Below are 24,960 nucleotides of genomic sequence, written 5' to 3' on the forward strand. Positions count from 1 at the left end.
ATGTTATAGACAAAACTTAGTATTTCATGTTTTTTGTGGACTGTTACTGAATCAAAGATATATTACACTGTCTTTGTCTCATCTAACCTGGGTGGAATGAGCCCCATTGACCCTCAGCCTGAGTTTTACTGAATACAAATGATTCACACACTCATACATATCCTACCAGAGCACAAGACACTACATCATGTCAATAATGTTATTTACTTTGCAGTAACCCCAGAAAAAATAAAACAAGAGTAGTAAAGCAGACTGTCTGACGGTTGATGTGAGAGCTGGTAACAATTCAGGGTCTCAGCATCCAAGAGGCTGTCAAGGGTGAGGAAAGAAAGAATAAACGTTCAGAAAGAAGGAAAATGAACCGCATGGACCTAAATTGACCAACTAGCAGGCATCATGGCCAATGACTTGGAACATGGTGCTGCTCAGCCAAATGTCTTGAAGATGGATGGTCCCCTTATACCTGCCAGTAAAGTAAACATTGAGTGGAGGTGTTGTAATTTTATTTGTAAGATTAGAGAGTGAAGGCTATTCACTAGAGGTGTAGGAGGGGTGAAATAGGTACACGGCCCTCCTCCCACCCTTTTCCTACCTTCCTCCCTCCCTCACTCCCACCGAGCCTCACTCACTCCTTCTCTGATCCACTCCGTCTCAGGTCGGCAGAGTCACAACAGGATCTGGAGGTGACAATGCGGGAGCTCTGGGCCGTGTTGTCGGCGCTGCTGGCCGCGCTAGTGCCTGGCGGGGTGTCGGAGCTGGTGACGCTGGTGCAGGAGCCGATCAAGACCGAATCGTCCCTGCTGAAGCCGAAGGTTATGATCGCCATTGTGGCTCGCAACGCAGCGCACAGCCTGCCGCACTACCTGGGCTGCATCGACAGGCTGGAGTACCCGAAGGAGCGCATAGCTATCTGGTGAGAGACGCACGACCTGACTGGGACGCAACTTCAGCAAGTGGTCTGAGTTGTACCCATCTCTCCAATCACAAGTGTCCAGGGCAACCTGTGGAGCGTGTTGCAATGAAAAGCAGCGTGTGAGCGCGTTTACTATAATAACACATTGTCAGCGGCGGCTGGCTACGTTTTTACGATCCACTTACCTCGCGTGTCTGTCGGCATCCAAATTGCACACTGTGTGTTGGTGCGAGAAGATGAAAGAGCTTCTGTGCATGTTGGGGTTCTGTTTGAGCCATAATGACGGTCTGATTCAGCACCAACCAGCGGAAACGGGCTTTAAAACAGCAGGGCAGGCAGGTATGAGAGAGGCCGCACGCTAGGTAGGGTCCTGTAGTCTGTTCGGGATGATATACAGATATCAAAGAGGGAGCCTGCAGGTGAAGGCATGAAAGGAGACATTGAGCTAGTTTGACAGCGGGAGGGAGGAGGGAGAGGGGGAGAGAGAGAAGGGGGGGTGGGAGTTTTGGGAAATCATGCGTAAAATCTGTGTCTGGGCGCGCGGTTGTTTGGTCTGCATGATGTTGTTGAATTCAGTGATTTCAGTGGATTTGATTGTCAGATAAGATGTGAAGAATGTCAGACGATCTACTTTAGTGGATCCCCAGCCTCCGTTGCCCAGAGACCCTTCAGTACCTCAACTGGCATTCTTTTGTTGTTTCCAAGCCTGCTAAATACGTGGCTTTTGTTTGCAGAGGGACGTTTTCTAATTCCGGGTCCTAAACAAAAGCTCTTTCTGACAGAAGATTGGTCACATCAGTGTCTTCACCTTCCCCATGAAGATAGTACAACTCAAAAGAATGGGTGTATATTTTCAGCAGATCAGTCTTATATGTCACACAAGTATGTTTGTTGTAACAGACACTTGCCAATAACAGAGAAATGTGTCAGGAGGAGGCCAAGCTGATTCACACACACAGGAATTGCTGCCCTGCAGTAACACCACAAACCTCCAACAGGATGCTTTTATTCTTGCAGTCTTTTTCTTCATTCTTGTCTAAAGCAGGGTTTTTCAAAGTTTGAGACAGACAAATCTGGGTTGGCACCCAACTTACTCCTCCTTAATTATTCAAGTTTATATTCGGGGTGCTTACATAGGATCATTTTTACGTTATTTTATCACAACCAGCTATTCAGCCAAGCTGGCCTAACATTACTGTTTTATGTGACTTCAGAGTACACCAAATACATAAAAACAGCCTGTCCTTAGCCATTTATTAGTTTCTAATTCCTGGTAAGTAGGAAAAACAGTAAAATTCCTCTAAAACTACAGTCTCTCTTAACCATCTGTAACCAAATCACACACACGGAGGCTGTTTTACATGAGGTTTTTTGATAATCATTCCCCTCGCCTCCTCTGAAACAGCTCTTTGGAATTAATTGTATTTTATTTAACCAGGTAGTCCCATCGAGATAGCGAGGAGCCCTGGCAGCAGCAGCAGCAGCAGCAGGGGGTACCAAAAGACATTAAAATACATATGGCTGTCACACTATGTATTTACAGTGGCAAACAAAGTGACTCACTGGAGAAGAAAGGAACAGACGAGATAAAACACTTTTGGTTATGAAGCAACGCAAATACCAGCTTGAATAGAATCTCTCACCACACCCACCCTTCATTATGTTTTTAAAGGCTCTAATTGGAATCAGCTCTAGAAGCTGCAGATCAGTCTGGAAATGGTTCCAGGCAGCCCGGTTCCAACAGGATCATCGTCATGAAGACTTAAAATCATTCTAACGAGAGGTCGTTGAATGATTATGATAATATGATTTAATTACACTGTGTAGTGAGGATCCAGAGCGCTTCCTATAAATCAACATCAAAGAGAGACATTTATAAATGGGAATCATTTAAAAACAACTATAATGTTGCATGGGATATTTTGCTCAACATAAAATACTTAATGGGCTGCATGTGGTGACATGGTTTTGAGAATGAATAGTTTTATTGACATGACTCATGCACAATAACCACACAAACTGTGATGCAACTCTCACTGCAGTATGTACATATATTTTACTGTCTTTAATACAGTCTCATAGAGTAGAAACGTACTGCATGAAGTGAGTCAACTGCAGTTCGAAGTCCAAATATTGCGTGTAAAATAGAGACTTCAGGTTTTCTGACTGAGGGGGTGTTTAAAAGCATTATGGACATGATATGAGTGTCTCCAGCTGAACTTGAGTTAAACCTCATGCTTTAGGAGGATCCTCCAGATTTCTTTGGCCTACTCGCTGTTGTAACCATGTGCACCCTCCAGGGTTCCTTAAACCCAAGATTAGCAACCAAGGATAGTTCTGCAGTTTTCTGGACTAGATGTGAAGCTCCACTTAAGGATGTTCTACACATGGGTTCCTGTCTGCAGTCGCACAGAGGACTGCTTCCTTGTTTCAAACATGCAATCCAAAGGAGACAGAGCTAGGAGGAGTAGAGAAAAAGGATGTGGATGATTAGGTTTAATATTAGGGTGGTGACAGAGGATGGAGACACATCGGTATTCACCCCTGCTCCCATTTCACCTCTAGTTCCCCTCCCACCTGCTAGTTCTCCTCCCACTGGAGAACGAGATGTTTGTGTAGGTGCTTTGCTATTGTGTGAAAAGCGGATGAATGAGACCTAATTACAGCTGAAACATAAAGATAAATGAAGAGATGGAGGATGTTTAGCACTTCCAAAAGCTGAAGTACCTCTCTGGTGGTGAGACATTCCGTACGCATTATGGTGGAGAAGATCATACGGAATCAGATTTATCACTGAAACATTTATAAATTCATTCCAGACAGTTCACTCGAAACAAACTCATAAATGAGAAAGTATTGAGTGAAGCAGAAAACCCACGTGGTTGCATGGCTCTCATCATATTATAAGTCTTTTTCATTAGACTTAATGACTCAGCCATGTGGTATAATCAAACGTTGGATGAAGAAGTTACCAGGGTGACCCGCACTGATCCGCCAGCCTGCTCAGTAAAATCGGCCTTCAGAAGATTTTTTTTGACAAATGGGCCGAGATTTGACAGAGAAGTGGCAAAGACTCTCACACTACTGTTAAAGAATGAAAGAATGCAGGGAATTAGAGAAAGAGGGGGATGGTTGGGTGGAGAGAGGTGTTCAGGAGTGTTGAGAAATTACCCACAGGGCACTGAGAAGGTTTGCTAATCCTCATTCCCACAGACTGTAGTCTGAGCAATTCTTCTATCCTCCTCTGGTTTGTTATGTTGCTGTTTCTCTTAACAAAACTACAGTGAACCGCAAGCATGGTGCTACAGTGAAGCTAATGTATACAGTTCTTTCATCCATACGGTACAGTTCAATGAGTCTGTCAGGGCAACAGCAAGCAAACACTCCTTGATTCAGACTTAAGAGATCAAGGACAATGTTCTTTTAGCTCTTTCGCAGTCCTTAGACAACCATTGCTGTTTATCGGAGTATAACACACAAACACTCCGTGGATGAATGCCAGTGAATTGGTTTGACTCAATGCGCCAGCTGGTCGTGCTTGGCAATACTGTGAACCAGCGCTGACCTGGAAGCAGCGTCGCGGCTTGTCATATGAGGAGTGTCAGGTGATGCCCCGGCCACCAATAGGGGGTGTGGGGCTGCAGGCTTGCGGGGTGCATAGTTTGTGATATCAGTGAATCTCAACAAGTAGTCTCTCATTATCCATTACTTAGAGATGGCAACAGCAAGCTACAGCGGAGGCAGAAAGGAAAACCGCCAAAGGAGCCTCAATGTGCCAAAAAGCTTTGCATTTTTCAGGACATGGCACTGCTGGAAAATAGAACATCTGCATCAAGCATAACTGAAGTTGTGCTAAGAAGTACCTGCTACCTTTCAGGTCGCACAGAAAGTCATGTTCGATGGCTGTTTCGACATGTGTCGGTAGGCACGTGGTTTTTTTTAATCCGTTATAGTTTTTTTTGTTACGCAAACCAAAGTGTTTGTACCAAACTTGCTGAATAAAGAAGACATGGATGTGCACTTAAGAGTTTGTAAATGGACATTTTTGGACAGTTTTGCTGTTGTTAGCGGTTGTTGGGTATGGGGCGCCGTCAGCTTCAAGCTAAATATATGTTCCTGGCTCTTTCTGCATCCTGGAGTCGCACAGAAGTCATACAGGAAGGAAAAACTTCTTAGTAAACTTAAGATGCATATTTGTGAGTATTTGAAAGGCAAAAACAATTTTTGGTAAAAAAAAGAAAGAAAAAAAAGTGCTTTATAAGCCAGGTCATGCAATAATGATGGCCTTAAATCACATTCGTACAGGTTTAGAAGTATATACACTTGTTCGTTAGACAATACATGAATGTAAGTATAAGCTAAGTCCTGGTATTAGAATCAGAAATACTAAAAACTAGCAGCTGTGGACTCCTTCAGGACTTGTGATACCATCATTATAGCGCACACTCTCTGAGGTATATCAGTGTGTTTCTACTCTGTGTCTCTATGAGCACCCTCACACACTACACTCACACACGAGACAGAAATATGGAGTAAACACTCTCATCAGCTAACTGCATCAGACTAACTGGGCTCCACATGAATGAAAGGTTATATTCAGACATTGTTCCAGTTCACAGTTGGCCCACTTGTTAGTAAGCAGCTTGATAAAGAGGATTTCATGACCGGTGAACTGTGCTTTTGTCCTGACTTAGACTTGACGACCCACCTGCTTTTATTTTGCTCCTCATTGATGTCAGTAATCTTGACGGCGTGAAGTGCTTTCCCAGGTGCTGGCCTGGGGATGGTGATTTGAGGGCTGGTCAACCGTGAAGAAGGAGTATGGCAGAGCGCTGCAGTCATCAGCTTTCCCCTGCAGGCTTTTCTTTAATTCTGGCCTGCTGCTTAGATTCTTGTTTATAGAACTACATGCTTCAAAGTATTGCATTGCGTATTCAGACACAATGCAAAGGATGGAAAGGTTCTACGACCATACATGCTGCCAATACGTGCTGACGGCCGCAGTGATGGACGTGTCTTACTTGCTGTCACCCTGTCAAACACGGACAGGGTCTCTGTAATTGCAAGTGGGAGATTTATGTGAGATAACTAAATATCATATCTTACTCTACTCAAGCATTTGTGGAAATGATTTACCCCACGTACGATGACATAACGTGACATGAGTGAAATACATTCTTTACAGTCCCCTGAAAATTTTTTTGTTTTTCTTCTTGTGTCTGAATGTTCGAGCTTCGCTGAGTAGAGAGTGTTTGTTTTTTACATGGACTGATCAAAGTGTACATTTGTTCTTTCATCACTGACAGCATCATTTGCAGAGGTGTTTTACGAGCAAGGGCTGTGATATCACACAGTTTAAGAGCCGATCCCGGTAGAAAGCAAACAGGAAGCAGTTGTTTCCACCGTAGGAGAGCAGAACAGGCACCACGATTGCAGCTCTCCTCAGAAATGAATGACTTCAGATGTGATTGGAGCCGAGACGAGAGCAGACATCTGAATGTCATGAACCAATTATTGCAATCCTTATTGCATTACCAGTAAAATCAAAGAGAACTAAAAAAGGGTACAGTGTCTTAAAGTGAATATGATGTCTTGCTCTTTTGCAACACAGCCTGCATGTGTTCAGAAATGAAAACCAACAATGTCACAACTGCACAGAACTGAACAATGGATCACGAATCACGGTTTAGCAGGAATCCTGACCAACCAGTCAGACTGTCCAGCACCAAGGGGGTCGCAGGATCAGCACCTCGGACAGAGATCATGATTCCCTTTATGCAAATTTCTATTAAACGTCCCCCTATAAGCTTGAGGCCGGGGGTCCCCTTTTAAAGGGTCCAAACTAAACTGTGCTCAAGTGTCGCTCGCTGTGCCACCCAGCCGTCTCCAGGCAGCTGGGCGATATTATTACGAGAAACTGTTTGAAATCGTTTCTTCTTTCAGTTCCCACAAGTCTGTTAGACACATTTCATTTCATGGTGTGTTAGACGGGGTGGAAAGACAAAGATGAGTAGACCATGAACAGTGGAAGTCCAGTCTGGTCTCAGAGAGCTTTTTTCTGCTTTAGAATTATTTTTGGTAGAACTTCATTAAAAACAGATTCATGTTTCAGGCCTGACATTTCACACAGGCTTTTATGAGATACAGGGCACTACTACTGTGAGGCGACGTGATTCTGACACACACACACACACACACAACCAGATAGGTTTTTAGAGTTGGAGACATGTTTAACACAGTCCATCTTACTATCTGCATTCCCACTACGCTCCCTATATACCAATGTTATGTTGTGTTGGCTGCAATTTACTGAGTAGTTGTGTTATTTTAACATTCCATTTGACAGACAGACATTAAACACAAGACACCATGACAAGAAACTCATGAGCAAGTGATGGAATAAGTCTCGAGTTTCACCTCCAAGCACCAAACCATTTCTGTCAGATTCATGTTTACGTTTTTAAAACCTATAATTCCTCAATTTCAAAACCAGGTGAATTTCTTCACTCTGTTTTAACCCAGATTTATTTTATGTTTAGCACTTATTTTCTTCAGATTTGTTATTCCTTCACTTTGACAAATACTTACTCCACTTGCTCTTCTTTTAAACTTTACACCGTTTCCTCATGTTAACTTTTTGATTTCATTCATGGTTTTTAGTTATTTAATTTACTCATTTTATAATCTAAATAAACTCATTTACTCAATCTAACAATATTTGCTTCAAGTGGAACCTGCATTTACTTTGTTTCAACCAATATTTACTTCATTTACTCAGTTCTAACCTATTATCACACATTTTGCTGTTCACTGTTTTTTTTGTCAATCTGTCCCACTTTTTCACCACAATGTTATTTTCAGCAGCTATTTTGTTGTTTTTCACTGCACGACAAAGAATCCGTGTGTCATATCACTACTTGAGAGTCAGCAGCCCTGAATATTGTATCATACCAAGCTAAAATTAGCGACTAAGTTTTGAGGGAAAAGGTAATATTTGCTAATTGAAAGACATTTACTGGTCCGACTGAGTCTCAAATAATGAACAAAGTTGGATTTTCTGGCTGTCAGAAATCTTTGTTGAGCATTCCTCAGTTTGCTGTTTTCCTTTGCTTGTGTAGCTTTTAAATCCAGAAGTGATTTTTTGAGGAATGTTTTGGGATTTAGGGAAGTTGTTCTGGGTTTCCCTTCTGCCAGGTGTGTGTTACTCAGGTCTAGTTCCCATGAATTGTTTCTGGTTCTGTCATACGATAGCTTTTGCCAGGATGGGGTAGCTAAGAGTGTATATTGGGAGCTTTTGTAAGTGATTATCAGCATCTGCTCTGGCCGAGAGTCAGTGCCTCTGACATCAGTGTTGGAACTCTCTTCTGAGTGTGTTTAATTATCTCCATTTCACTTCCTTAATTATGAATGTGCAGGTATCTCCTGTTACATGTCTGTGTGTTAGATGGGTATATGTATGTGTGTCTGATTACACATGTGTACACACAGCTGTGCTCCTCTGGCTCGGTCTCCATTTTCCATTCACTTCTAGTTCCACCATGAGGCCAACAGCAAACCAGAGCATCCTGTGCAGAGGAGCACGATTATCTGAATCTCAATCAGTGTCACCTGTGCAGTTAAATTCCCATACAGCCCGTCGTTGGCTTGAGGCAATCCGTATGCTCAGGTATTTGCTCGAAACTCTAGAAATCCACAGTAACCATTTCAAGATGACGTAAAGTCTCTGAAGCAGAGGGATGTTCGCGTCATCTTTTTGGACTCAAACAGTTTGCCTTAAAAATCCCGATAAAAGATGAACATCCTCACATGTGACTTTGTGCAGAATATGAGATGTAAAAGTTTTTAATTTGCAACTAGATGAGCTGCTTCTCAGATGGGTTCAAGTAAAATCAGTCAGAACACATCTGGCAGTGGTTTCTTGCAACCCTGCTGAGAGAACTTAAGCCAGCGCTCTGATGGAGTGATGCAACGACAAGTAGAGAGAGCGAGTCTCATCCACGCAGGATATGCCTGATATCTGAGGCACAGGTTTTAGGCCTGTGGCTGGCGCTGACTGAACTGAGCTGAACTCCAGTCACATTTGTCTTATATTACAATTATATAGCTGAGGTAGCTGTAGAGAATCTGTGGAAAAAATGAAACTGATAATGAGGTGTTACCAGGAATTAAGTTTGTGGCTCAGCGTCAATTTGCTGAACACAGTTGTGACTGCACCACTGCAACCGTTTGTGTAGCTGCAGATATACCTGCCAACAGTCGAGCCTTATCCCCTCTGCCCTGTAGCATGAGAGGATTCATGGGAAAATGCTCTCAGTATCCCAACATATCTGTTCAATCAAAGACAATAAACAATAGAATTGACTTTCCAGTCCCAGAGCAGTTTTAGAGGTTTCTCTCTGCATGGGAGTGGAAATAGTGAACTTGGCTCCGAGCTGTGAATTCTTACTTACATGCCCCGTGCTCACTTGTTTCCAGCATCATTCCAGAGCCTGGCAGCACAGTAACAATAGAGTTGAGATAAGATGAGATTAAAGTGAATCAAGGATAGAACTAATCACTCTTCATTGTGGCTATGATGACATGAATATGAAATGAAGTGTCAGTAATGTCTGGTTGGAAATACAGGAGCCATATCAACAATTGCACTGATCAAATATCAAATAATTTATTAGCCCTGAAACATGACCCTGCTGCCTCCAAGTTAGCTGGGTTATCTCTGACTAATATTAAGAACAAAAAAATAAATTCAACAGAGGAGGAAAGCCTCACAGAAACTGGCAGGTAGAGCCGCAAGGAAAAAGTGTTTTCCGTATGAAACATTACTTGGACGGAGGTAGCAAAAATGAGGAAATATTTTATACTGAAAAATCTTTCCAGTTTTTGAACTGGTGTTAAATATTAAGACTTCCTTCTACTGGTATTTCAAGAAAACAAATCCACCCATCCATCCGTTTTCTACTGCTTATCCTGTTAAGGGTCACAGGGGGGTGGAGCCTATCCCAGCAGCCTTCAGGCGAGAGGCTGGGTTCATCCTGGACAGGTCGCCAGTCCATCTCAGGACCAACACATAGAGACAGACAACCATTCACACTCACAGTCACACCTACGGTCAATTTAGAGTATCAATCAGCCTCGTCCCCTCTTGATGTCTTTGGACTGTGGGAGGAAGCTGGAGTACCAGAGAGAACCCACACAGGAACAGGGAGAACATGGAGACTCACACAGAAAGATCCCGTGCCCGAGCTTGGAACCTTCTTGCTGTGAGGCGACAGTGCTGACCACTGCACCACCGTGCCACCAGAAAACTAATCAACAACAAAAACCTAAGTTTAAGTTGAATTCTATCATGATAAGGAATTTTATCTGGTGTCTTTGTTTTGACTTTCTTGGTCTCATCCTCATAATTTGTCTGGAAGGGTGAGAGCTGATCTGACCCCGGGCCTTGACCTTGGGGCTTTGGAGTGAATCTGTGGCGTCTTCCATAAGTTTGTTTATTATCCTAAATTCATTGTTAGAATACTGACTGATAGTAAGATGACAACGCCAGCGTTATCCTGATGCATAGCTGTGTTTAGGCTGCGCGAAGGTCACATTGTGCCGGATGGTCCAGTTAGGTGTTACTGGTAGTGTTGGACATTACCAGTATGACTGTTTTGGAGGGCTGGAACTCAGATGTTCTGGGGGACCTGACTCAACCTCATCTCACTGCAAACCTTGTACGTCTGCTATTGACGTCCATTAAAGTGTTTGGTGTATGCCATCTCTGAGTCTTCAGCCTGTTTCTTTTGTCTGATGAATTCCTTCATCACACAAAATTCCCCTACATATAACAAGTAAGTGACTTAGAGTAAGATTTTGGTCTGTAATAGTTTTCCCCTCTTATGTGCAAGGCTGAAAGAGGGTAAGTACAATGAATGGAAGCTGCTTTACCTCATGAAGACTGTGCTTGTTTTTGTATTATAGTTTAATTGGTCCACATGCAGGGACTGGACTATAGAGACACATTTGTATGTCATTAGCATATAGTAACATAAAATCTCTGAAGACATCTGCACAAGTGAAGCTAAATCCAGCTGGTCCTTGGTGCCATGGGATAGGGTGTGAAAGAAGAGCAGGAGTGGAAGATGGAAGGAAGAACTGACCATTTTTGGTGTGTGTGTGTGTGTGTGTGTGTGTGTGTGTGTGTGTGTGTGTGTGTGTGTGTGTGTGTGTGTCTCGCTCTCTCTCTCTCTCTGTCTGTGTGTGTGAGTGTGTGTGTGTGTGTGCATGCGCGCTGGATGAGCAGCCTTCACTGGATTGGAATGAATGGGTGTTAGCATCAAATCTGGTGTCCAATGAGCGTAATACACTAGAATAGGAATTACTTCATGATACTGGGCTCTTGCCCCTTTTCCTGCCAACATTCAAAATCAGATCTTTTTGATATTGAACAAGAATGAAAATCTCTGCCTAACTTTGAATATGACTACTAAATACCACACTTCAGTAAAACCCTTCTAGTCTGGCCAATATTTGTTGACCCTCAGAGTCATGAGGAATTTCAGCCTGCCTTCACAGGAGAAACTACCCGTCAATACGTCATTACACAGACAGACATACGCTAGCATAGTTATTATGATTTAAAGGCATCTCTCCTCAGGTCTGAAAGGAGCATTCTTGTGTCTCAATTACAGGCTGCAACCGCTTATTATTGGCAGTGATATTAGATTGTTCATTGAACCAACAGTCAGTTGACACTGGGCTGCAGGGGCCTTTCAGACCTGTGTTTACGTAATCGAGTCAGTCAAGAGACAACCCTTTTGTGTGTGTGTGTGTGTGTGTGTGTGTGTGTGTGTGTGTGTGTGTGGTGGGGAGGGGGGATCATCAGACAGAGCGATGATATGGGCTGACAAATACATGTGTGGGAGATGACATTGTGATCACATTTTATTGCAAATTTGATGCCCTGAAATCTTATCGAGCACATTAATTACAGCATATTATGAACAAATTTGTCGTCATCTTTGTCATAGCCTTCTAGGTTTATGACTGTTTCACGGTATGCAGCACTTCAATTGTGCAACTTGTACAATATCTTCAAAAATTGAGGCTACTCAGAGAGCGCATATCTCCATCAAGGCAACCTCAAACCTAATGAAAATGTAATATAATGTAACAAAAAACAAAAAAAACAACCTAACATTTTTGCTTGTGTTCAACTGATCTGCCCAATGCCATATCACCTTACACATTATGGTGAAAGCTGGCCTCATAGTTTTTGTGAAATCATGTTGGCACAAATTCTGCCAGGTGGAGGTATCCATCAGATTTATGATCGGCAGACAACGCTGATGTTTCGACCTCCAATTGATCTAAAATAATGTTGATGACAACGATACCTTTGTACTGATTAAGGGCCGGTGTTGAAAGGCCCCTGAGATCACATTACGAGTGAAGAACAAATGGACATCTATGTGGCGATAGATAGATGGAGGGGAGGGATGTGTAGGTGGAGCATGTGCTGTCCAGATGCTGATTATAAAGACAAAAAAAGGGGGGGGCTGAACCCAAACGCTGCTGGCAGCAGAGTAATGAGGCTGCAGTTTACTGTAAACTTCAAAACAGCAATGGAGAGACACCGCATGTGGTAGGAGAGAGAAAGGGAGGGCGAATTAGAGTATTACATGCACTTTAAACAGAATATTGAACTTATTTCTTTTATAATTGTGATACCTCTACACTCTTATTTTAATTTACTTCTCCGTACAGAAATGGACTAAATTCTTGTAGACCTGTCATTTCAGGGTCAGACGGTGAGCACTGGCCAATAGGAACTGATTAATCTCTTTCACCTGGCACTCAGGTCCAAACTCTGTACAGTCCAGCTGCATCGGCTGATCCTGTCTGAAGGTTGAGGAAATTGTGGAAGGTGAGCACATAGATGTATCTCGAAGAATGTGCCTCAGTGAGAGCAGGAAGCTGTAGTATATGATTCAGGGCAGTACGGTTGAAGGCCAGGATGAATTCAGTCCAGCTTGTAGCAGATCCATGTGTGCATATGCTGCTTTAATGTATTCATCACCAAGTCTCCACACATCCAAAAATCATAAGGCGAGCTAAGCTGTAATGTTGGTAATGGAAAGTCACACAGTGTACTCTAAGTTCTGAGTGCTCAGAGGGGCTGGACAGTGGGAGGGGCAGGTTTGCATGATGTGCTTGGGAAAAACAAGAGCCCGTGAGTAACTGTAGTAACCATATTATCCTCAACAGATGCATGTTGTTATGATAAAACTATGGTTATAAAATGTCTTCATCATTATTCCTATGTGCACCCACCCTTTAGACATGCAGCCACAAGTTTTTTCTCCTTTGGCTGGTTACCTGGACATGTCTTGTCAAAAGGAGTTTGTGAAACACACAAGTTTCCCCATCGTGGGATCAATAAAGTTTCAAGTTCAATAAATTTCAGTGGCAAAGAAAAGCATCGTAAGCTCTTGAATGGAACTGGAACACTGCTAAATTAACTGATCAAGAGTTTCCCATTTCTTGGAGTCACAATCTTGCTGTCATAAACTGCGTATTTCAAATTCCTTTACTGTTTATTGTTTATAACTTTACCTTTCAAATCATCTCTCACTTTAATTCCCTGCCTGGAGGTGAGTCTGTCATTGTGGGATGGCGTGTAGGAACACATGTATTTCCCTTTAGTGGTTGAAAAAGCATGTAAATGCGTGCGTACATCTACTCATTACTAAAAAATCAGGTGTTTCACAATAAAATAACCGCACCAAACACCCATTATCAAGAGCCTGCTTCCTCTTTTATTACTCCCATAGATGGTCACAGAATTATCATGCACATTCTTGCAAACACATGTTTTTTCTTTTAACAGGCATACTCACAAGCCTCTGCACACACTTTTGAAACTGACAATTGTGGAACACATAAATCATGAGTTGCACAGCTAAAAAGCCTAGCAAACACACAAACACACACACACACAGCGCGTGCGCACACACACACACAGCGCGTGCACACACACACACACACACACATACGCTCATTTGCACACACGCTCACCCGACCACACATGCACGTAAAGTGAGGCAGTGAATGTATTTTATAGTTATTGTTTATGTGAACCTCTGTGTGCATGTGTGTGTTAAAACAGGTGTCTCTATGTTGTCACAATTTGAGAGTGACACACATGTGGGTTTGTGTGTGTATCTCTGTTCAGCTAGTCTAAAATTGGGTGTGAGACTTTGGAGAGAGTACAGCTAGGAATATTACAGCAAGGAATGGAAAACTCCATCCTCCATCTTAAGAAGTGTGTGTGTGTGCGCGCGCATGTGTGTGTGTGTGTGCGTGTGTGTGTGTGTGTGTTTGTGTGTGTGTAAACACATTCGGGTATGGCTTCTGCCTAATATTATATTGACTTTTGATTTTAAAGGGAATTTCAATTGGATTGGAACTTGTCCCCCTCCTCAAATGTTTTGAGCTGATTGTGAACTGTCATGATTTTAATTTCTTTCACACACACACACACACACACACACACACACACACTCACTCACACACACACACATACACAAACAGACAAATACGTACAGCATCACTGTGTCTTGTCTGAATGGAAACCCCCATGCAGAAACAGTTACAAAAACCTCAAAAGTAACGAGAAGCTGCGATACCACTGTGCAAAATGTTTCCCCAGGCATTGTGTTCCTACTAGTATGAGGGTGTGTAAAGTGGTGTACAGGAGGAAGACGAATGTTGCTGTCTGAATATTTTTAACCATTCTCAGTGTAATGTCTGTCTGCTGTCTGACTCAGGTTTTGTTGTTCATTAGGCTACAAGAACGTACAACACATAGTCTGTTGTAATGTTTAGACAAGACTGGAAGCCTGAATGTTTTCTTCATAAGCTTCTATATGGCGGTTATGGTGACACAACTTTTTCCATTTTTGATTCTGCTTCACTTCCAGTGGAGCTCATCTCTGAAATTAGGCCTAACAAGACAAGATACACATTTGTATCCAAGGATGTTTGTTTACACACTTAAACAGGCTGTCTGCTAGTTTAGGATGTTCCAAATAGCCAAGGTCAATCATCTTCTTCATTTTATGAATGTCTTCTATGATTGTTTGGTGTCTTTTCCAGGGCGGCAACTGATCACAATGTGGACAACACCACTGCCATGCTGAGAGAATGGCTGAAAAGAGCCCAGAGTGTGTACCATTACGTAGAGTGGAGGCCCATGGAGGAGCCCAGGTGAGTCACAGTTTCCACAGGAGTAATTGGTTTGCATTTAATCAGAGTGATTCAGACTCTATTACTGGGATTTTATTCAATTAAAGACAAAAAGATTTATCTCTGTTTAAGGTTTTATACAGATGAGTGGGGTCCCAAGCACTGGCCCCCCTCCAGATTCAACCATGTACTGAAACTGAGACAGGCGGCACTGAAGGCTGCCAGGGAACGATGGGCCGACTACATACTGGTAAAACATTCATAATATGGTTTTCTTGTATAAATATGCATGTTCCTAAAATGCTAGCATTGATTTATTGCTTTGTAATAAAATAAATAAATATTATCCTTTGTCATACTAATATTATGCTTCATTAAAAGTTTTATTTTTAACATTTCTGCACTAAAATGACTAAAGATTACTTGACTTTTGTTGTTGCTTTTGTAGTGTCCTTTCTCTACCCCAAATGAGAGAATCCATCTTGTCATACAAGGAAGCGGTGCAGTTCGTAGGCCCGTTGCTCCCTCCAGTTGTTCCTGCAACATTGGTTTTAATGTTAGATAGCGACTCCGTCTTCAGAAATAAACTTCCCCACTGACGTTTCAGCAAACTTGTGTGAAGAGTTTTACATCGTGAACCATGACGACGAGCAAGCAGCTGAATTGTGACAATAATTATCAAATTTGGCACAAGAAGATAACAGGAAAACTGATAAATGGCAAAAGTACTGAGCTATGTACTTCATCTTGAAAGTTAGGAAACTGCTCTGCCCATAAGGCATTGCAAACTATATTTTTAACCAAATGTTGGGTGAATTAACTCCATTTCATGACAAATTGACCATTTTGTTGTTCTTCTCAAATCCTGCAAAAATTCGTACACTCAAATTTACCAACAGTGTCATTAGAGAAACATTTCCTAGGAAAGTTCCACCAATCAGAGATGTTCATTGGTACGCTTTAGGCTGGTGAGTAGTGTCGTGATTCGCCATGATATGGTAGTTAAAACAAATTTTTCCTTAAAACAATATTGATATCCTACAACCTTGAGGCTTCTACAGGAGCAGCTAACATCATTTCACAACCTTTCGATTCCAGGACCTCACTGATGAGCTCTACAGTATGACGGCAGTCTAACGATGAAGACGACAATTCATATGATTCCATGCTACTTGGCAGTGTCATCAAACTAAATCTTTCCTTGTGCTTCTGATACAGAGACCTCTCCCAGCAGAACTTTGTTTTAATCTGCACCACAAGATAACTCAGTTTGTGACCCCTGCCCTTCTAGTTTGTAGACAGTGACAACCTGTTGACCAACCCCCGGGTGCTGAACCTGCTGATGGCGGAAAATTTGACCCTGGTGGCTCCTATGTTGGAGTCTCGGTCTCTTTACTCCAACTTCTGGTGTGGCATTACCCCTCAGGTACAGCCTGAACTTGACCTCAAACAATCTGACCCCCAACTCAGCTCGACCCCATCCTGATGTTTCCTTCTCTCTCTCAGGGTTACTATAAGCGCACTCCTGATTACCAGCCAATCAGGGAGTGGAAGCGTCTAGGCTGCTTCCCTGTTCCCATGGTGCACAGCACCTACCTGGTAGACTTGCGCCGTGAAGCCAGCAGGGATGTGGCCTTCTACCCCCCTCACCCAGACTACAGCTGGACATTTGATGACATCATGGTGTTTGCATTCTCGGCACGTCAGGCAGGTCAGTTTGAAACCCTCAACTGACAAGAAACCACCAGATTTGTAGTGAGGCAGCAAATATCTCATGACAGCTTCACTTACTTGATGCAGATGAGTCAAATAATCCGTGAGCTTGTCTTGACTGGTTGGATGTGTGTAAGTCTGCAAAAATAACAGGAGTGTGTGGCATTTATCTGCCAACACACAGTAAAATGTGAACACTAAAACAAATAGACAAACACACATCATCCATCCACATTTCATCCTGTATAATCAAATCAATCAAAGTCTCGTCATATTGATTTTGTAATCCTTTTACAAAAAAACAAACAAACATTAAATTTACCATCAATACACCCAACTCTAGGGTGGCACGGTGGTGCAGTGGTCAGCACTGTCGCCTCACAGCAAGAAGGTTCCAGGTTTGAGTCACGGCTCCACCACGGGATCTTTCTGTGTGGAGTCTCCATGTTCTCCCTGTTCCTGTGTGGGTTCTCTCTGGTACTCCAGCTTCCTCCACAGTCCAAAGACATCAAGAGGGGACGAGGCTGATTGATTCTCTAAATTGACTGTAGGTGTGACTGTGAGTGTGAATGGTTGTCTGTCTCTACGTGTTGGTCCTGTGATGGACTGGTGATCTGTCCAGGGTGAACCCCACCTCTCACCTGAAGGCTGCCAGGAGAGACTCCACCCCCCCGCGACCCTTAACAGGATAAGCAGTAGAAAATGGATGGATGGATGAACACCCAAGCCTTGGAATATAGTCAACTTAGAGCGGAGAAATGAAACTTATTATATTACAATTTACATAAATCTACTAATCAATTACTGACAATTAGTTGATTAATCCAGAAGACCGTCATCTCTATGTCATGACTCTCAGTTTCAGAGCCTAGTTACAGTATAGCTATTGAGTTTTACTATTTCATTAAAAAAAAAGTGTGATGGAAAAGATCTTCATTTAGTGTGATCTAAAGACTGGTCTAAGTTTCAGTTTACATCTGTTTGTGTGTGTGTGTGTGTGTGTGTGTGTGTGTGTGTGTGTGTGTGTGTGTGCGTGTGTGTGTGTCCTGCAGGCGTACAGATGTATGTGTGTAACAAAGAACACTATGGGTTCCTTCCCGTACCTCTCAAGGCTCAGCAGAATGTGGAAGATGAGAGGGAGAGTTTCATACACACCATCACCGAGGCCTTGAGTGAGTACACATTTTAACACTTTACTATCCATCACCTCCTTGACCTCTGTGACCTCTGATTGCATCCTGTCAACTCCTGTCAGTTCAATCCTCCATCTGGATTCTTTGTTTCTCTTCTCCATCTCTGCTTATCCAAACCCCACCTCACACTCCTCTCTTACCCTTTGGCCTCTTTTACTTTCTCTGCTCTGCTTTGAAGTCATTCACATTGAAAAAAAACATAATTCAGAGGAAGTTCTTTTTTTTTAAAATTCTTTCTCTGATTTGCTTCCTTTCTCTCTCGCTCCTTCAACAGTTGATCACAGTATTGAGCCCTCTGAGCACCTCTACGTTCCACCATCTCCGCAGGACATGATGGGCTTCGATAAAGTGAGTTACAGTCGTTCTCTGTTTGTCTTGCTCATTCTAAAAATTAGAAAGTGATACTAACAGCAAATAATACTAAAAACAAAAAAAAATCAGAGAACAGTAAACATATTTTTTGGTTTATATTTAGATCTTTCTGATAAACCTGAAACGTCGCCTGGACAGAAGAAGCAGGATGTTGAAAACAATGGCCTCTCTGGGTCTCCACGCCACGCTGACAGATGCAGTTGACGGCAAGTAGGTCTCACACACGCACGCACGCACACACACACACACACACACACACACACACACACACACACACACACACACACACACAGCTCTGAATGACCTTAGTGATGTGTTCTGAAGGCTAACGTGATCCTGAATACCTCCTCACACTTTACTGAACTTCAGTTGCTCCAAGTGATTTTCTCATCCTTGATATTAAACTGTATCCGGTTTGTATCTAACATCCTGCCTAAACTGAGGGTTGGCGTTTCCTCGTCAATTTAATCCACTGTTGAGAATGTCCTAATCCATCTTCAGCCTCGATCGCTGCTACTTACTGGGATCCGCTTTCCTCTGTTTTCCTTCCTGTTTTAAAAATCACTAACAGCGACTTTTCACAGGGCTCTGAACACATCACAGCTGAAGGCGCTGGGAATAGAAATGATGCCGGGCTATAAGGACCCATACTCAGGTCGGGTTCTGACCAGAGGGGAGATTGGCTGCTTCCTCAGCCATCACTCTATATGGACTCAGGTGAGGAGGCCAGCATAGGCTGAGGTTGAACTCTCCTCCAGCTCTTGGCAGAAGGCTATAAGGCAGTTGTGTGAACTGCTTTTAAATTCTATTTTTTCTCACCCAAGTCCTTCTCACCTCTTTCCCAAAGACTGGGTAGTGACCCAGATGTGGGCTCGCTGGAGATTTTATTTTGGTCGCAAAAAAAAAAATGTGCAGAATTTCTTCTGTAGCTTAAGGATTTATCTGTGCAGTACACATTTGAGCCCCATGAAGGAGCTTTTTGGTTTTCTACCATTTACAGTTTGCACTATAATCCCACCAAATTCTGCAGCCAGTTGCAGGAAATGTACATTTAGGTACCAAAACAGAAAGACAATTTAATATTTATATTTGAACATGTAGCCTATATTGTTTTATGGATGAGAGCAAATAAAGTATGAAATTTTCATGAACTCCACCTCAAATTTATTTAAGGCCTTCTATTTTTTTCAGCAACAACATACATAAAACTAAGTTGGGATTTGTCAAACATGTACCTCTTCAAGACGGCTGGCTGAAGTTATTATTAGTGATGCTCAAATAGCTGTAAAAATGCTCATAAATGCTCATTTATACACAAATCGGCTGTTCTCAGGATTAAAAGACAAGGACTTTCAAAGAAGACCCCTGGAAAGAAAAAGTTCAGGAAACTCTGTCTTGTATATTTAGATGTGTGATAAAAGTGGATGCCTCGCAACCGAAGGGTCGCTGGTTCGATCTTCATTTCCCCCGGTGACCATGTCAAAGTGTCCTTGAGCAAGATACTGAGCCCCCAATTGCTCCTGATGGCCCTGCGATGGATTCGAGACTCGTCCAGGGTGAATCTTGCCTCTCGCCCAATATCAGCTGGGATAGGCTCCAGGCCCCCCGAGACCCATAACGGATAAACAGTATAGAAAATGGATGGATGTCTACACTCCACATATCTCTGTTTAGCCCAGCATATAAAATATTGTGTTGCAGGCTAAGACGTTTAGTTCTTTGGCAGAAGTACACGGATAAAGAGCAGGAACGCTGGTTTGAGAGGTTTAAAGCCTGTTCAATGTTTTCTGCTCATCAGGTGATGGAGCGTGGGCTTCACAAAGTCCTTGTTTTAGAGGACGACGTGAGATTCGAACCCAGGTTTAAACGGCGGCTCCAGGCCATCATGGATGACACAGATAAAGCCCAGCTGGACTGGGACCTCATGTAAGAACATCTTCTCCATCCTTGAATATTGAGATTAATCAAGTTTCCCAAGAGTTCCATTAATTTTGCCCTTTCTTCAGCTACGTAGGGCGTAAGCGTATGCAGGTGCAGCAGCCGGAGCAGTCAGTGGAAGGCATAAACAACCTGGTCCAGGCTGACTACTCTTACTGGACGCTGGGATACGCTTTGTCACAGCAGGGTGCCAGGAAGTTGCTGGCTGCTGAGCCGTTCACAAGGATGATGCCTGTCGATGAGTTTCTGCCCATCATGTTCAACAAACACCCCAAGTCAGTGTTTGATTCAGTTCTTCCATTTATAATAACATCATTGTGATGTTCTGTCAATAACAGGAGGATGATGTGATACAAGGGTGAGGATTACTGTGTTCAGCAGGAAACCACAGTGGCGGAAAGAAGTATTAGTGCATAATGTTCACAAACACAGAAACAACGACCCTTTTAGATAGGGTGGGTTGGGAATAGTTAGGCAAATATTTACTGAAGACTACAAATAGATGATTGCAGGTGCACTGAACTGGAGCAGGAGAACACTTCAGGTGATCCACATGTAGACGCGGAGTTTCAAAAGCTACGTTAAAGAGCATGCAGTTCATAAAACTCGGATAAATGGATGGAGCTCCCGGACGCCCAAAAGGGCAGCAAGAGTACTGCAATAATCACACAAGCATGTTCATGTCTATTTTGTGTGTGTAGTATTGTTGCTTGTGTCCTCCTGGTCCACCATAGTCATCATCTCTGACCCATCCAGGCCACTTGAATCTCCTCCTTTATTCTGTTCCCCTCTTTCCTGATTCTTGTGTGTTTCTTGTTCCTTTTAGCAGCCCCACCCCCACCTTCGTCTTCTTACATGCTCCCTCTCACACAGTGCATGGATTGTTCCAGAGGTGCAGCTTTACTGAGGGACACACAATGCCTCATTTTCAGTTTTTTTTTTGGGGGGGGGGGATTGCTGCTATGCCCACAGTCTCCCCCACCTTCACTGTTTACCTTTAACCCCGTCTTCCACCTGTTCTGGATCTTCCTTCATTAACATCATGTAATTTTTTTTTTTTTACTCCTTATACATCATTCTCTCCCTCATGCTCCTCAACAAACCCTTTACTTTTTGCTCTCCCTGTGTCACCCACTCTTCCTCCTCCCTCCCTCCTTCCTTCTCTTTGAGGAATGTGGGCCAGCAAGGCTCTTCCTGCTGGTTGGAGAAGGGGACAGGATTCCCATTGATAGCAGCCAGAGCGTGGGGGTGGGGTAGAGATGGACGCTGCACGAGTGTGTGTTACTATATAAATACATGTGGATGTGTGTCCAGTGTTCCCTGTATAGATTACTAGGTAAATACACACAGTGTGTACTAACAGTGAGAGTTTGTTCAAAAGTTACAGAAAATATGGACAGAGATGTGGGAATAAAAACATGTAACATTTATTGTGCATCTTAAAAAAGATAAGTTTGTGAACTGACAGCCAAGAGGGCCTCCCCCTCAGAGGTCTAAAAAAGGTATAGGGTTACACCCCCCCCCCCCCCCCCCAGTCCCGCTGGCCTTTAACCAGCTGATTGGATGGCAGGAAGGTGACCTCTACAGTGAGCCCTGTCTCCAGGAGTGTGATTTCAGCAGGCTGACGTGTCAAATGAGCCTATTGCTCCACTGCAGGATGATGATGATGATGATGATGATGATGATGATGGTGATGGTGATGATGATGATGATGATGATGATGATGATGGTGATGGTGATAGTGACGGTGACGATGACGATGACAGTGGTGATTATGATGATGATGGTGATGATGATGGTGATGGTGGTGGTGATGGTGATGGTGATGGTGACGGTGACGGTGACGGTGACGATGACAATGACGGTGGTGATGGTGATGGTGATGGTGATGGTGACGGTGACGGTGACGATGACAATGACGGTGGTGATGGTGATGGTGATGGTGATGGTGACGGTGACGATGACAATGACGGTGGTGATGGTGATGGTGATGGTGATGGTGGTGATGATGGTGATGGTGGTGGTGATGCTAACGGTGATGATTATGATGATGATGATGATGGTGGTGGTGATGGTGATGGTGATGGTGACGGTGATGGTGACGATGACAATGACGGTGGTGATGGTGATGGTGATGATGATGACGATGATGATGATGATGATGATGGTGATGGTGATGGTGATGGTGATGGTGGTGGTGATGGTGATGGTGATGGTGATGGTGATGGTGATGATTATGATGATGATGGTGGTGGTGGTGATGGTGGTGGTGATGGTGATGATTATGATGATGATGGTGGTGGTGGTGGTGGTGGTGGTGATGGGAGCGTTAGATGCTAGTCCAAGTAGGCTGTAGGACAGTGTGAAAGGGAATTTCTATCCTAACTTATGATAGTATTTATTTTAGTACCTTGTCTCAGGAACTGAATATGTCCTAAAAAGAGCTGTACAATTTTGAGTTTTGCATCATGATTTAAGAAACAGTATTTCAAGTTTTTGGTTCTTTTTGATAGACGTTTGGGGTGGAAAATGCTATGATACTGTATGACGTAACAGTCGTAAGTCTTGGAGTTTTTTATGAATAAAGTGGTCCCAAATATCAGCATTTACAGTAAAACATTGATTATTATTATTATTGAATTCTTCTATGCCATTATGGCAAGTTAAAGAGACACAGTGACTGAATCAATAATTGTTACTTTTTCAGTTAGATAAGAATTAAAGGTGAAAGATAGAGATGTGTTTAACAGTTGTAGTTATTACTTTTGTTCAAAGTCGCTTCACCTGAAACATTTTCATGTTTTCCTCAGCAGATCAACGGAATGAAATATCATAACTTTTTCAATTAGCACAAAAAAAACCCAAAATGTGCTACAACAGATGAGGATGCTGAATAAATGTAATAATTTTAGAGAAGAGTTAACTGATCATGAACTTAGCTGCTGTCATTATCAGATATCTCACAGTGTTCTCAGTATCTGTCCAGCTTGTTTATCTCTTTTTCTGTCCTGTCTTCCAAAGTGTCGAGTACATGTCACACTTTGAGCCTCGAGACCTGAAGGCCTTCTCCGTGGAGCCACTGCTCATCTACCCCACCCACTACACTGGAGAACCAGGCTACATCAGCGACACTGAGACCTCCACTATCTGGGACGATGAGGCCGTGGCTACAGACTGGGACCGGCAGCATGCCCGTAAGACTGCCCAGCAGGGTCGCATTGGCCCGGTCGCACAGAACAGCGTCACAGGAGACTCTCCGCCCCCTGCTGCCCGCGCCTCACGGGATGAACTCTGATAGAGACCTGTGACACGGACAGAAAGACTCGAGTTTACTACGCCGTGTACAAACACACGTGAAAAGACACTTGAAATACAAGCAAAGATACTGTACATGCATTCACACACGCGTGCACACACACACACACACACACACACACACACACACACACACACACACACACACACACACACACACACACACAACACTGGTGTCCAAATGAAAAGCGGAATTGAGATGTCATTCCAGTCTGCGAGAGACACTGAAGAGAAGAAGAGGAGGAGGAGGAGGAGGAAGATCAGAATCTGAGACGGGGGCCCGAGGCCTTTGACAAAAGCATTATTTATTCCTTGTGTGCCACATCTGGGTACATGGAGACGGCTACGACCTGAGAAAGCTCACACAGCACACCAAAGACAGCTGTCACGAAACAAACATTCTCACAAACCAGTTTGAAATTCTTTAAAGAGAATATTGTTATTTAAAAAAAAACAGGCTTTTCTAACGGACCGCTGAGGAATAAAGACGACGTAGAGTGGAGGAGTCTGTAAAGAACTCTAATGTGTGAAAATGTGTGTCAGCGTCCTTGTATCTGTGTTTGAGTGAGCGAATGTTGACATGCTCAAGAGTGGCAATACTTCAGATGATGTCTCTCTCTCTCACACACACACACACACACACACACACACACACACACACACACACACACACACACACACACACACACACACACACACACACACACACACACACACACACCAGAGTCGTACCGGATGTTATCAGGCTGTGTTTCTGTCATTGCAGGTATCTCATTTACTATGGAAGAGTATTAGGGCCAGGTGTAAGAAAAATTGAGATGAGGAAGGTTTTTCTTTTAATTTAATTTTGGCCTTCAAATATTGTTTATTCTTGATATTGTTACATTACTATTATTCAGCATTTCATCTTGATTCTCTACTTTTTGACTCCAATCTCAATATTTTGACTTCATTCTTGCTGCCTTAAATCTGGATATGGATTTAATCCTGGTCATTTTGACTAAATTCTCAATATTTGGACTAAAATCTTATTCTCAGTGTTACAACTTTATTCTTGACATGTTTTCTTTCTTTTAGATCCGTGTCATTTTGACTCAGTCTTGACATTTTACGTCTTTACTGACATTTTGACTTCATGCTCAACACATAAAGTAAGACTAAAACTAACTTTTTTGCTTATCCCTGGCCCTTATACTCATCTGTACATTATACCACAGCAGGCTGGCCCTGCTAATGAGGATTTCAGAGCATCACTTCTCGAGTTTGATCTATTTCAGACCTCTTTAA

General features: G+C 43.0%; 1 protein-coding gene across 1 annotated transcript; it reads left to right on the forward strand.

Annotated features, from left to right (window-relative positions):
• The first annotated feature begins 644 nt into the window (after positions 1-644).
• Positions 645-24,394, forward strand: colgalt2b (collagen beta(1-O)galactosyltransferase 2b). The gene is made up of 12 exons (XM_086223528.1): positions 645-913; positions 15,053-15,163; positions 15,275-15,392; positions 16,434-16,568; positions 16,649-16,853; positions 17,908-18,027; positions 18,323-18,396; positions 18,524-18,630; positions 19,005-19,137; positions 20,219-20,346; positions 20,427-20,633; positions 23,380-24,394. Exons 1-12 carry the CDS (start codon positions 690-692, stop codon positions 23,651-23,653), a joined length of 1,836 nt encoding a protein of 611 aa, XP_086079654.1. The 5' UTR covers positions 645-689; the 3' UTR covers positions 23,654-24,394.
• The last annotated feature ends 566 nt before the right edge of the window (positions 24,395-24,960 follow it).

This window comes from Aulostomus chinensis, chromosome 14 (assembly GCF_037954235.1).
Source record: "Aulostomus chinensis isolate RoL2024-O1b breed Wild chromosome 14, RoL_Achi_v1.0, whole genome shotgun sequence".
Taxonomy (NCBI): Eukaryota; Metazoa; Chordata; class Actinopteri; order Syngnathiformes; family Aulostomidae; genus Aulostomus; species Aulostomus chinensis.